This window comes from Centroberyx affinis, unplaced genomic scaffold, assembly GCF_046629955.1.
Source record: "Centroberyx affinis isolate AG114_WGS23_722 - 3 ecotype Tasmania unplaced genomic scaffold, CSIRO-AGI_Caff_v1 ptg008791l_1, whole genome shotgun sequence".
In the NCBI taxonomy this organism is placed as follows: Eukaryota; Metazoa; Chordata; class Actinopteri; order Beryciformes; family Berycidae; genus Centroberyx; species Centroberyx affinis.
Window position 1 is genome coordinate 1,719 of NW_027284318.1, and position 14,116 is coordinate 15,834.

Genomic DNA, 14,116 nt, shown 5'->3' on the forward strand with positions numbered 1-14,116 from the left:
ATTTATATAACACTTCAAAACAACAAAGTGGAAGTGCTTCACAATGAAAAAAAAAAGACAAACGTCAATAAATAGACAAGACAACAAAATAAAAAAAAAAGCCAAAGATTCTAAAAAGATAAAAGTGTGTTTTGTTTTGTTTTTTTAAAGAAGAGACAGACAGAGAGCTGGATCTGTTCTGATGAGGCGGCGAATCACAGCCAAAACAAAATGGCTGTCTTCCTGCGTGCGGCTGATGACCCGTCCCTGGTGAACACTGTGTCAGTATTTGACTCTGCTGTCAGGTGCTTCCCACTGCACCTGTGTGTGTGTGTGTGTGTGTGTGTGTGTGTGTGTGTGTGTGTGTGTGTGTGTGTGTGTGTGTGTGTGTGACAGCAACACGTTAGCAAACAGGCTAACTCCTGTCAGCGGCCTCGCCCGCTCTCCACCCGTCAGTCTGAGCAGCCGGAGCGAGGGCCGGCGTGTTTGAAGAGAAAACAAACCTGATTGGAACGTTGTGAGGATGTTCAGCTGTCAGCGACATCATTATTCACAAAACGCCTTCCTGACAGAGAAGAGCATTGTGGGAATTAGCCGCGCAGCGGAGTATTAAACGTTCACGAGGTGCCGATCGGCCGGATCGGATTCGTCGTCGGGAGACGAAGACGAAGGAGGAGGAAGGAGGAGAGTCGGAGGCTCAGACGGCAGGAAGAGGTTAACGGCGGCGTTCCATGAATATTCACAGAACGTCCCCGGGGAACGCAGACCCAATTAACAAATCCCATTAATTACGAGACTATCACAACTGATTAGGAGATGGCCGTCTGCTCCTGGCTCAATGCGGCCCATATTTTCTGCTTCATGGAAGCAAGTAAAAAAACGACCGCCACGTCCGATCAGACGCCGCTTCAGTGCTTCAGAGGCCGAACACACAGAAACACACCAGGAGCTGAAACACCGACACGCTCACGTTAACCAGAGGTCAGAGGTCAGAGGTCAGAGGTCAGGGACACTGAACCTCAGACCTTCATACTGGAAGCTTCACTCTGCAGCGAACAGGCTGAAACTGACTCAGCATCCAGATTCAGAAGAGACAGCAGTCAGATCTCAGAGTCCAGAATTATTTTCAGTCTGAAACTGACGGAGCTGCAAGATGGCTAAATTAAAAAATATGCTTTGATTAACTCAGTGGTTTTGTTAACACTGGCCGTTGAAACAGATCAAAATAAACTGTTTTTCCATGAAGATGAGTTTGATTGGCTGGCTAAAGCTTCAGTCAGGAAGTCTAACTGTGAATCAGCAAATACAGTTTAAAGGTCCCATATTATAGGCAATTAAATGTTCCTCTATTTATATAAAATCAAATCATCCATATTTAATGATCCAGTCAGTTTCAGTCTAACTCCAGGAAACGCATCACAGCTGGACTCGCTCCCGATTGGCTCCCTCGCTGAAGAATGACTGGAATCCGTCCAATCAGGTCAGTTTGCCGGTTTAACTCATTTGAATTAGAGGAGCGGCTGCTGTCGGCCAATCAGAGTCCAGGATTGTGACGACTTAGTCTCAATAATTCAACTGTTAACTAAACTACATTTATTTGCAGAACATCATGAATTATTATTGTTGTGATCCTGAGTGAAACTGGAGAAATGAAACGTTTACCGGTCTGATGTGAGTTTGTTGTGAATGTGGATCAGATCTGGTCCTGGATCAGTCTGTGAGGAAAACTCAAACCACTCGTTTATTTTCATCATTTCCTTCAGGAGAGGAAAAAACTTTTTTCTTTACACAGTAAAGTCAAGATGAAACAGACAAACGGTCTGAAGCAGCAGCTTCTCCTCCCCTCCTCCTGCTCCTCTCTTCTCTCCTCCTCTCCTCCTTTCCCTTCCTCCTCTCTCCTCAGTGTGTTTTCTCCTCCTCCTCTCCTCTCCTCCTCCTATCCTCCTCCTCCTCTCCCTTCCTCCTCTCTCCTCAGTGTGTTTTCTTCTCTTCTCCTCTCCTCCCCTTCTCCCCCTCCTCTCCTCCTCCGTGTTTTCTTCTCCTCCCCTCCCCTCCCCTCCCCTCCTCCCCTCCCCTCCTCCCCTCTCCTCTCCTCCTCCTCTCGCCTCCTGCTGTCTGTTGGAAGGTGATGACCGTGATTCCATTGCAGTCCCAGCAGGTTTTATTCGTTACATTTCAGAGCAGCAGAAACTGATTTGGAGCAAATGTTCAGCGGGAAGATTATTGGCGTCCGGAGCGAGTTCCCTGCAGACCGCAGACACGCCACACGCAGTAATTATCACGCCGGCGAGCAAATAATAACGGGGGTATCGCTTACTAAAGCTAAATCATTTTAATTATGAAGACAGTGGAAATCAATTGTTGTCTGAACATGCGCTCGCACGCTGCGGGACGTCACGCATCCGATTACTCTGATCCCATCGGCCGATTAACAGAGAGCGCCGCGGCCCGGCCGCACGCCGATACGCTTTAATGATCGAAGGCGGCGTCTCCTGCCGCCGGGTCGGCGAGTCGCCGGGCCCCCGGGCCTAACCTCCGTTCAGAGGAGCGGAGAGAAAGAACGCCGCACGGCTTTGTTTGATTTGCCGCCGCTGACTGTACATTTGCATGTTTCACTAAACAATGTGAGCACAATGCCAGCGCCGGCTGGCGGCAGGAACATTGTGGAGGCGTAATATTCCGCAGCATAATGCTAATCAGCCGACCGGTGACCGGTGTTCCAGCGGCTCCGGCCTAACAGGGAGAGGTAATACATTTTTAATTGCAAGTGTGATTATACGGCGTAAGGAACCTGCACCGGTTGATTAAATGCATTTGGGTTAATATTAGAGGCCAATCATTCCCAGTGACAAAGCCTCTGGAGGAGGGAAGGTAATTGCGGGAGGACAATTATAATCCCTCATATTGTAATAACGGAAAATAATGTCCTCTAGGAGAGAGCTTTTTTCCCCTCGCAGACAAAAGATAAATGATTGGATGGGTGCTCATACGAATACTGCCGGCAGAAAAAAAGGTGAGATTCATCAGAAATGATGATTGGATGCTTATGTCAGCGCTTAGGTTGCAGTTGTACAAAACAGGACAATAATTTAGCTGCAACATATTTCTGTTTGTAAGACAGAGGCATGTGGCGTGCGGTTGCGGTCGGCTCGGCTGCTCTGTTGCTCTGTTGCTGTTGTTGCTGCTGTTTGTTGCTGCTGTTTGTTGCTGCTGTTTGTTGCAGCTGTTTGTTGCTGCTGTTTGTTGCTGCTGTTTGTTGCTGCTGTTTGTTGCAGCTGTTTGTTGCCGCTCGGTCTCCTGAGGGAACAAACTGATCCTGAGCAGCAGCAGCAGCAGCAGCAGCAGCAGTGTTGTTGACCGCCGCCTCCCTCGCTCCCTCGCTCCCCGGACAAACCCGCGCCCCTCGGTGACAGTTGCTAAGTAACCGGATGAGTCGGCCGCCGAGGCCGATCCGGCAGAGAAGGTACCGGCTCGTTCGATAAGCCTTCTGTGAATGTGTAATATTATATGTTCTCATCATAATTGGGCCGAGCGATCGATAACGCCGTACGGTTCGTCCGGCTCATCGGGGAGCGGCGTGATGCGGCGTGATGTGGCGTGATGCGGCGTGATGCGGCGTGATGCGGCGTGATGCGGCGAGATATGGCGTGATGCGGCGTGATGTGGCGTGATGCGGCGTGATGCGGCGAGATATGGCGTGATGCGGCGTGATGCGGCGTGATGCGGCGTGATGCGGCGAGATATGGCGTGATGTGGCGTGATGTGGTGTGATGCGGCGTGATGCGGCGAGATATGGCGTGATGCGGCGTGATGCGGCGAGATGCGGCGAGATATGGCGTGATGCGGCGAGATATGGCGTGATGCGGCTGCTGGAGGTGAGTTCAAACTAAATCTTCGATCTGCGTTATCTGCTCTTCCTCTTCCTCCTCTTCTTCGTGTGGCGGAGCCGCGGCTCGCCCTCTGATCCTAAATCTCCTGCAAATCGATGAGCTTTGGGGTGAAGTTTCCCTCCGCGGCGTCCTGCAGGAGCTTGTTCTGTTTTTCTGCCTCCTCATGCTTCGCGCTGCAGAAAGCGATGAGTCACCAGAATCTATTTTTTAAGAGTAGAGCCGGAGTCATTAATGCCCTCATACTGTTTTACGGCGCCTAATGCCTCCAGATTCAAATGAGGTGTAAAATACGAGCCGGTGGCGGCGTCATAAACGAGGCGGAAAAGCCGCGTCGCACCGATTCACGTCCACGAAGCGATGCATCACCTGCTCCGGATTTGTAACACATCATAAAAACGGCGCCAGCGGAGCGAGCGGGGGGGGCGACGATGCAAAAATTATACCTGTAATTAGAGACTAATTTCCTTTACTGACGAAAAGATGATTGGGACCGGCACATTTTTCACAGAAAATACGACAGAGACACAGCTTCATGTGGGGACAGATTACAATAAAGTAATCAGTTACGCTTTACTTATTAATGTTTCCAGTGTTGGGGAAAGTTACTTTTGAAACTAACTAGTTACTTTACTTCGTTACTTGACCTAAATAGTAACTAGTTACTAAGTTAGTCTTTGTTAAAAATAACTTGTTAGTGTACTTTCATGTTACTCACTTAAATCATGCCTTTAAAACACGTCTTCTGCTGATCATCACTCTTACTGTACAGAAATCATCACGAGTCATCATGTTGGGACTGAAGTAACAAGCTGCTGTTGTCTAAAGAAAACATGAAGCAGCTTTCAGTCAGCTGGTCCACTGAGTGTTTTGGACCGGCTGGATCCTTTCTGCCGTCTGCATCACAGCAGCAGGTGATGGGTTAGGGTTATCGACACTGTGAGACACTGGCTCCGTGTTTCTCGCTATAAAAAAGCCTAATTTGAGAAAAAATATGCTATTGACACGAAGCTATTGATGTTAAAAGGAGCATCACAGCATTCACAACCGGTGAATATCAAACTTCAAACTAACTTCACCCGGTGATCAGCGGAGCCTGAACCGATCCGGTCCGGTCTCTAAATAAACGGCAGACTGACTCAAGCTTTCAGTTCAAATCTTCAGGTTAGATAGTGAAGCTAAATTTACAGTTAATAATGTTCTGATCCACCTCCAGCCTGCTGCCGTCTGCTTTTAACATCCTGTAGCGTACAATACCTTCGTTTTTTAATTTGCACTAAACATTTAACCATTTGAAAGAAAAATAAAAGTAGCGAAACGTAACTTTGAGAAAGTAACTAATAACTGATTACATAAATTGTTACCACAACAAAGTAATCTGATTACAACACTGACTGTTTCACATTGCTGTGTTGTCACATGACTGGCTGACAGCTTCATCCAAACAGCCTGACAGACCATGATGCATCATGTTTCTGATAATATGATGGAGTTGAACCTGAAACCCGGCGGTGCTGCTGCCTTGCTCCACAGTCTGGCTGCAGTAACTATAACCAGCTGTGATTGGTCAGTCTGGTGTCAATAACCGATTCCTGTGAATCTGCTGGTTATTTAAGGAAGTGAAGGAAGTCAGAACATCACGCTGCTGGGTGACAGCACGCCGCCGCTGTGTCCTCAGAGGCCGAAACCTGTTCGTCCTGTAGAGACGCTCTGTACACTGACAGAGAGAGAGGGAGGGCGAGCGAGGGAGAGAGAGCCTGACACCGGCCCGGCCATGCGTGACGCTCACACTGTTCATATTGCTGGGAAGAATAATTGGACAAAGTCTCATGTAAATTTCCCCCGGCCACAGAATTTAAGGTGGGATCTGTGCATTCATGCAGATGACAAGTTGAGCCGCGGTTTCTCCTGACTGAATAATCTGCTGTACAGAAGGAGAGGCTGGGGGGGGGGGGGCAGGGGGGCAGGGGGGCAGCGGGGGGGCGGGGGGGGCAAGGTGACAGCAGCTGACTCCTCAGGACTTAAGAAGCCGCACGCTGAAGTAAAGAGGACAACAAACAGCAGGCTGACTGCAGCTGCTCTGAACCAAATCCATGTTCAGCCAATAAAACGAGACGCGACTCGATCTGGACGACTGACAGCAGAACAGACGCAGCGCAGATGAAGGAGTTGTCGAATTAGAAATGCAACTGAATGAAAGGGAATAATTAGATCATCAAAAAGGGCACGATTTGTTAAAATTCTCGACACCAAAAGAGCGGATTGAAGTTGATTGTTTTGAGAGAATTAAAGCTGCAGCTCAGACAGATGAGAGCGAGCGGAGATGTTCCGGATAATCTGTCGTGTCAGGACGCTCTGTTTGGAAAGTGACTTCGGTTCAAAGCCTCATAATGTTTCTGTGAAGCTCCTCGGGGGCGGAGCTCCTCGGGGGCGGAGCTCCTCGGGGGCGGAGCTCCTCGCCGTGGTAAAGCGGCGCGTGATGTTGATTGATTGACTGAATGACAGATTGATTACCTGTCCGCTTCAGGTCGCAGCCTCATCCATTATGATTCCTTATTAGATGATAGTACATAAAGCGTCATTCAGGAACACGCGGGCGCGGCTCCCTCCTCCCTCCTCCCTCCTCCCTCCTCCCTCCTCCCTCGGGCGCGCTCATTACGGCGACGTGTCTTTGAGATCTTCTCTTCTCACGGGAAGTAGAGGAGAAGGACAAAGGAAAACAGGCCATTAAAGTTAAAGACGTTCATTCCCCGGTTCCTGCGTCTTTGAAGAGGAATCTAGTGATTCTCGCACGCCGATGTTTTCACTTATCCGTGCGTCAGAAGGCCAGACGGCGGCGAGCGGCGACTCATTAAGGAACAACAGAAAGAGGATGGATGTCCAAATCCCTTTGACTGGGATGACTTGATTTGTCTGCAGCATAAAGGTTCAGTTAACTCATTTGATTTTTCAAAACCACAGAAGCTGACAGTCAATCATGTGAAACGAAAGGGCAGCGAACAGCCAATCCCGGGCCTCGGTGTCAGTCAGAGGGGGAGCGGCCGCCGCGTCGCTCCGACGAGACGGACGGTAAAATCTGTAATGATGAGCGACCGGCAGAGACGAAGAAGATGAAAAGTAACGGGAGGTGGATAAAATGAGAAGATGTTTCATCTAACGAAGGTCTGACATCACAGAGCAGGCCGCCGCGCCTCAGGGAGAGACGAGGGAAAGACGGCGGCCAGAAGTCAAGCGGCAGCCGCGGGACGCCGCCGCTGATTGGAAGTCGAATGTAAACAACGTCGCCGTCGACAACGGAGAACAAACACCGAGCCTCGCCATCGTGTTCCGCTCACTGGCTCAGGTGCAGCGAGGGAGAGACGCTAACCACACGATTACTGCTGGACTTCATCTGCCTCTTCATCTGTGTCTTCATCTGCATCTTCATCTTCATCTTCGTCTTCATCTGCCTCTTCATCTGCCTCTTCATCTGCATCTGCGTCTTCATCTGCGTCTTCATCTGCGTCTTCTTCTGCGTCTTCATCTGCGTCTTCATCTGCGTCTTCGTCTTCATCTGCCTCTTCATCTGCGTCTTCATCTGCGTCTGCGTCTGCATCTGCGTCTTCATCTGCGTCTTCATCTGCGTCTTCATCTGCGTCTTCTTCTGCGTCTTCATCTGCGTCTTCATCTGCGTCTTCATCTGCATCTGCATCTGCATCTTCATCTGCGTCTTCATCTGCCTCTTCATCTGCATCTGCGTCTTCATCTGCGTCTTCATCTGCGTCTTCTTCTGCGTCTTCATCTGCGTCTTCATCTGCGTCTTCATCTGCATCTGCATCTGCATCTTCATCTGCGTCTTCATCTGCGTCTGTATCTGCGTCTTCATCTGCATCTGCGTCTTCATCTGCATCTGCGTCTTCATCTGCATCTGCGTCTTCATCTGCGTCTTCATCTGCGTCTGTATCTGCGTCTTCATCTGCATCTGCGTCTTCATCTGCGTCTGTATCTGCGTCTTCATCTGCATCTGCGTCTTCATCTGCGTCTGCATCTGCGTCTTCATCTGCGTCTGTATCTGCGTCTGTATCTGCGTCTTCATCTGCGTCTTCATCTGCGTCTGTATCTGCGTCTTCATCTGCATCTGCGTCTTCATCTGCGTCTTCATCTGCATCTGCGTCTTCATCTGCGTCTGCATCTGCCTCTTCATCTGCATCTGCGTCTTCATCTGCATCTTCATCTGCGTCTTCATCTGCATCTGCGTCTTCATCTGCGTCTTCATCTGCATCTGCGTCTTCATCTGCATCTGCGTCTTCATCTGCGTCTTCATCTGCATCTGCGTCTTCATCTGCGTCTTCATCTGCGTCTTCATCTGCATCTGCGTCTTCATCTGCGTCTTCATCTGCGTCTGCATCTTCATCTGCATCTTCATCTGCGTCGTCATCTGCATCTGCGTCTTCATCTGCGTCTTCATCTGCATCTGCGTCTTCATCTGCGTCTTCATCTGCGTCGTCATCTGCATCTGCGTCTTCATCTGCGTCTTCATCTGCATCTGCGTCTTCATCTGCGTCTTCATCTGCGTCTTCATCTGCATCTGCATCTTCATCTGCGTCTTCATCTGCCTCTTCATCTGCATCTGCATCTTCATCTGCGTCTTCATCTGCCTCTTCTTCTGCATTTGCGTCTGCATCTGCGTCTGCATCTGCCTCTTCATCTGCGTCTTCATCTGCGTCTTCATCTGCATCTGCATCTGCATCTTCATCTGCGTCTTCATCTGCATTTGCGTCTTCATCTGCGTCTTCATCTGCATCTGCATCTTCATCTGCGTCTTCATCTGCGTCTGCATCTGCCTCTTCATCTGCATTTGCGTCTTCATCTGCGTCTTCATCTGCATCTGCATCTTCATCTGCGTCTTCATCTGCGTCTTCATCTGCCTCTTCATCTGCATTTGCGTCTTCATCTGCGTCTTCATCTGCATCTGCATCTTCATCTGCGTCTTCATCTGCCTCTTCATCTGCATTTGCGTCTTCATCTGCGTCTTCATCTGCATCTGCATCTTCATCTGCCTCTTCATCTGCGTCTTCATCTGCGTCTTCATCTGCGTCTGCATCTGCCTCTTCATCTGCATCTGCCTCTTCATCTGCGTCTGCATCTGCCTCTTCATCTGCATCTGCCTCTTCATCTGCGTCTTCATCTGCTTCTTCATCTGCGTCTGCATCTGCCTCTTCATCTGCATCTGCCTCTTCATCTGCGTCTTCATCTGCGTCTTCATCTGCATCTGCATCTGCATCTTCATCTGCGTCTTCATCTGCCTCTTCATCTGCCTCTTCATCTGCATTTGCGTCTTCATCTGCGTCTTCATCTGCGTCTTCATCTGCATCTGCATCTGCGTCTTCATCTGCGTCTTCATCTGCGTCTGCATCTGCGTCTTCATCTGCGTCTGCATCTGCGTCTTCATCTGCGTCTTCATCTGCGTCTTCATCTGCGTCTTCATCTGCGTCTTCATCTGCATCTGCATCTGCGTCTTCATCTGCGTCTTCATCTGCGTCTTCATCTGCGTCTTCATCTGCATCTGCGTCTTCATCTGCGTCTTCATCTGCATCTGCGTCTTCATCTGCGTCTGCATCTGCGTCTTCATCTGCGTCTTCATCTGCGTCTGCATCTGCCTCTTCATCTGCATCTGCGTCTTCATCTGCGTCTTCATCTGCATCTGCATCTGCGTCTTCATCTGCGTCTTCATCTGCGTCTGCATCTGCGTCTTCATCTGCGTCTTCATCTGCATCTGCGTCTTCATCTGCATCTGCATCTGCGTCTTCATCTGCGTCTTCATCTGCGTCTGCATCTGCATCTTCATCTGCGTCTGCATCTGCGTCTTCATCTGCGTCTTCATCTGCGTCTTCATCTGCGTCTTCATCTGCGTCTTCATCTGCATCTGCATCTGCGTCTTCATCTGCGTCTTCATCTGCGTCTTCATCTGCGTCTTCATCTGCATCTGCGTCTTCATCTGCGTCTGCATCTGCATCTTCATCTGCATCTGCGTCTTCATCTGCGTCTGCATCTGCCTCTTCATCTTCATCTGCGTCTGCATCTGCATCTTCATCTGCGTCTGCATCTGCATCTTCATCTGCATCTGCGTCTTCATCTGCGTCTGCATCTGCCTCTTCATCTGCATCTGCGTCTTCATCTGCCTCTTCATCTGCATCTGCGTCTTCATCTGCGTCTGCATCTGCCTCTTCATCTGCATCTGCGTCTTCATCTGCGTCTTCATCTGCGTCTGCATCTGCGTCTTCATCTGCGTCTGCATCTGCGTCTTCATCTGCGTCTTCATCTGCCTCTTCATCTGCCTCTTCATCTGCGTCTGCATCTGCGTCTTCATCTGCGTCTGCATCTGCGTCTTCATCTGCGTCTGCATCTTCGTCTGCATCTGCATCTTCGTCTTCATCTGCGTCTTCATCTGCGTCTTCATCTGCGCCTTCATCTGCATCTGCATCTTCGTCTGCATCTGCATCTGCATCTTCGTCTGCATCTTCGTCTGCATCTGCATCTTCGTCTTCATCTGAGTCTTCATCTGCGTCTGCATCTGCGTCTTCGTCTGCCTCTTCATCTGCGTCTTCATCTGCGTCTTCATCTGCCTCTTCATCTGCCTCTTCATCTGCGTCTGCATCTGCGTCTTCATCTGCGTCTGCATCTGCGTCTTCATCTGCGTCTGCATCTTCATCTTGATCTGCATCTTCATCTGCATCTGCGTCTTCATCTGCATCTGCATCTTCGTCTGCATCTGCATCTTCGTCTTCATCTGCGTCTTCATCTGCGTCTTCATCTGCGTCTTCATCTGCATCTGCATCTTCGTCTGCATCTGCATCTGCATCTTCGTCTGCATCTTCGTCTGCATCTGCATCTTCGTCTTCATCTGAGTCTTCATCTGCGTCTGCATCTGCGTCTTCGTCTGCCTCTTCATCTGCGTCTGCATCTTCGTCTTCATCTGCGTCTGCCTCTTCATCTGCATCTGCATCTTCGTCTTCATCTGAGTCTTCATCTGCGTCTGCATCTGCGTCTTCGTCTGCCTCTTCATCTGCGTCTGCGTCTGCATCTTCGTCTGCATCTGCATCTTCGTCTGCGTCTGCATCTTCGTCTTCATCTGCGTCTTCATCTGCGTCTGCATCTTCGTCTGCATCTGCATCTGCATCTTCGTCTGCATCTGCATCTTCGTCTGCGTCTGCATCTGCGTCTTCGTCTGCCTCTTCATCTGCGTCTGCATCTTCGTCTTCATCTGCGTCTGCATCTTCGTCTGCATCTGCATCTTCGTCTGCATCTGCATCTTCGTCTTCATCTGCGTCTGCATCTGAGTCTTCGTCTGCATCTTCGTCTTCGTCTTCGTCTTCATCTGAGTCTTCGTCTGCATCTTCGTCTGCGTCTTCGTCTTCGTCTTCGTCTGCGTCTGCGTCTGCGTCTTCATCTTCATCTTTATCTTCTGCCGGCCGGTTCAGACCGGACAGACTGGGGCCGGAAACCTTCCCCCCACACACGCCCCCCCACACGCCCCCCCCGCACGCGGCTCCCCCAGATGGAAAGTGACACGCCGCCTACCCACCACTGACAGAGGGATGATGGGAATAAATATGAAGGCGTGTCACTTCCTGTCTTCACCTACTGAAACACTTTATTTTATTATTTTTATTTCTCTCTTCTTGTGTTTTACTGATTCTTATTCATCTTGTTTTTTCTGCAGCACTTTGATGAAAGTCTGTTATAAATAAAACATAATTATTATGAATAATGATAATAAGAGTATATTTTATTTATTGTTTTATTGTCTGAAGTGTTTTGTTTATTCTTATTATTAACATGCACACTTCATGTGAATATGATTCATATTTCCACACCATGTGTATCTGTTCACATATTGGTTTTCTTCATATTCTTATAGCCGTTTCTCATTCTTATACATTGCATATTAATGTGCACATATATTGTATATTGTATATATTATACATGTTTCTTTGTTTCTGTGAGTTTTAATGCCGACACTTTCATAATAAAAACTTTTTCTTCATTAGTACTTTTCATTCATTACTACTTAACTTCACTTGCAGTGCTGGTTATGATCATGTGACCCCATTTGCTCTTTTCTTATTCAGATGTTCTTTTTGTTGCTGTATCCTGTTACTGTCGCTGCTGCAACAACCAATAAAGTTTTAACTTATCTTATCTCATCATACTGAGAAACGGAGCATCATGGGAGTTCAGCCATGATGCTCCTGATGCTCGCCTGCAGCATCTTCAGCGACCAGCAGCTGAGCGTGACATTCAGTCCAATCCGGTCCGGTCTGGTCGGTACGGTCCAATTAGGTCCGGTCTAGGGCTGAACAATGAATCGAAATTTTAGTGAAATCGCAATATGGCCGACTGCAATTTTCAAATCACAGGAGGCACAATATTTGTTAAAGGTGAAATGTGTCAAAATAGCATTTTAAATGAAATATTGTGGTGCTGCAGAGATGTCCTGGCCTACACATCATATTCTGCAGACTGTAGAAAACATCTTTGTTTGGATCCCCGCAAAAATCACACCATAATCATTTAAATACGTTTTTCAATGAAAATGAGAATAATGATGTAAAAACTATCATTCCCTCTAATATCGCAAATCATATCACAATTGCAATATCAGTCAAAATAATTGCAATTAGATATTTTTTCAAAATCATTGACAGTCTTGTCCGGTCGGTGTGGTCCGGTCCGGTCCGGTCCGGTCCGGTCCGGTCCGGTGGGTCCGTCACATGGCTTCACACTCTGCTGCTCCTCACTGCTGCAGGAAACACTTCAACCAGCCGGAGCAACGAAGGACGGCAATCCAGATAAAACACCAGGGAACAAACACATCACACACTCTGAGATAGCGCTGGAGTGTGAGTGAGTGTGTGTGTGTGTGTGTGTGTGTGTGTGTGTTCCTGCTTTGCCTGTGTTGTGTATGCCGGCGTTGGGAGTTTCGGCTGCTAATCTGCCGCTCCCTAAAGAGCCGCGCCGTTAACGGCAAAAACAACTGTATTACCGTCTTACCGCTTAAATTCATGACTGTGTTTCCTGAGATGAGAGAGGCTGATCGTGTTTTTCTTCGCGCTTCCAAGGGAAATACACGTTTTCCATTTGAGCCAAAAATATTCTCCCCTACCCCGAAAAACACTTTTCTGCACCTGCTGTGATCATTTTGTGTTTTAGCCGCCGTTCTCTCCCAGGATTTCCTGTTTCTGGAAACCTGCCATGACACGCTGCGTGGTTCTGAGCCAGCTTTTAAACACACTAGTGGGTTTTTTTGAAGCTCGGTCATGTTTTATGTTGTATGGGAGCTTCCATTAGACATCAGGACAAAGGTGATAGATACAGATGGAGCAAAGTGGATGGGGAATAGAGGAAGTGGAGGTGGGAGGCCTGAGTCATCCACAGCAGAACAGAACCACTAACCTTTCTGTTAAACTGGAACAAAACAACCAGACACTACAGAGGAGAGATGGAGGCTGAGCGACAGAGAGGAAGAGAGAGACACTTTGGAAATGAACAAGAGAAAAAAGGATAAAAAGGAACGGAGAGAGGCAGCAAGGAAGAGAAAGGGAAAAGATAAAGGAGAGAGAGAAAAGGGGGAGAGAGAGATTAGAAATAGAGATAGAAGAGAAAAAGGGAGAGAAGAGACTGAAGTGAGAAACCAAAATGAAAAAGGAATACAGTGAATTTTAGCCATTATTGTGCAGTGAATAAGTGCAAATAAATAAAATAAATATAGTTTTATAATATTTCATATTGTATTGCAGACCCCCCCCCCCCCCAACACTTGTAGGAGGCGAGGGAGGAATGGAGTGGAGGAGATGAAGGAGTGAGGGAATATGGAGGCCATGTGGGACAATTGATTTGCTGCTTCCTCATCAGCTGATATTGATGAACACGACCTATCATAACCGACGCAGCCGTTCACCTCACAGCCAATCACAGTGCTGATGCACATCAGGCCAAAATACGAAGCTGCTGATGTTAAAGGAATAGTTCAGTTCAGTTCAGTTCAGTTCAGTTCAGTTCAGTTCAGTTCGGGTCAGTTCAGTTCAGTTCAGTACAGTTCAGTTCAGTTCAGTTCAGTTCAGTTCAGTTCAGTTCAGTTCGGGTCAGTTCAGTTCAGTTCAGTTCAGTTCAGTTCAGTTCAGTTCAGTTCAGTTCAGTTCGGGTCAGTTCAGTTCAGTTCAGTTCAGTTCAGTTCAGTTCAGTTCAGTTCAGCCTCCTCCAAAACAGCT

The 14,116-nt window shown here is 48.3% G+C and overlaps 1 protein-coding gene across 1 annotated transcript; it reads right to left on the minus strand.

The window, feature by feature from the left end:
• Nucleotides 1–9,109: 9,109 nt before the first annotated feature.
• On the minus strand, nucleotides 9,110–11,310 carry LOC139640255 (serine-aspartate repeat-containing protein I-like; the record flags this gene model as incomplete). Its single annotated transcript, XM_071514438.1, has 4 exons — nucleotides 9,110–9,988; nucleotides 10,312–10,435; nucleotides 10,484–10,797; nucleotides 11,114–11,310. Coding segments are annotated over 4 exons (1,514 nt in total), but the record flags the coding sequence as incomplete, so codon positions are not given.
• Nucleotides 11,311–14,116: the final 2,806 nt, after the last annotated feature.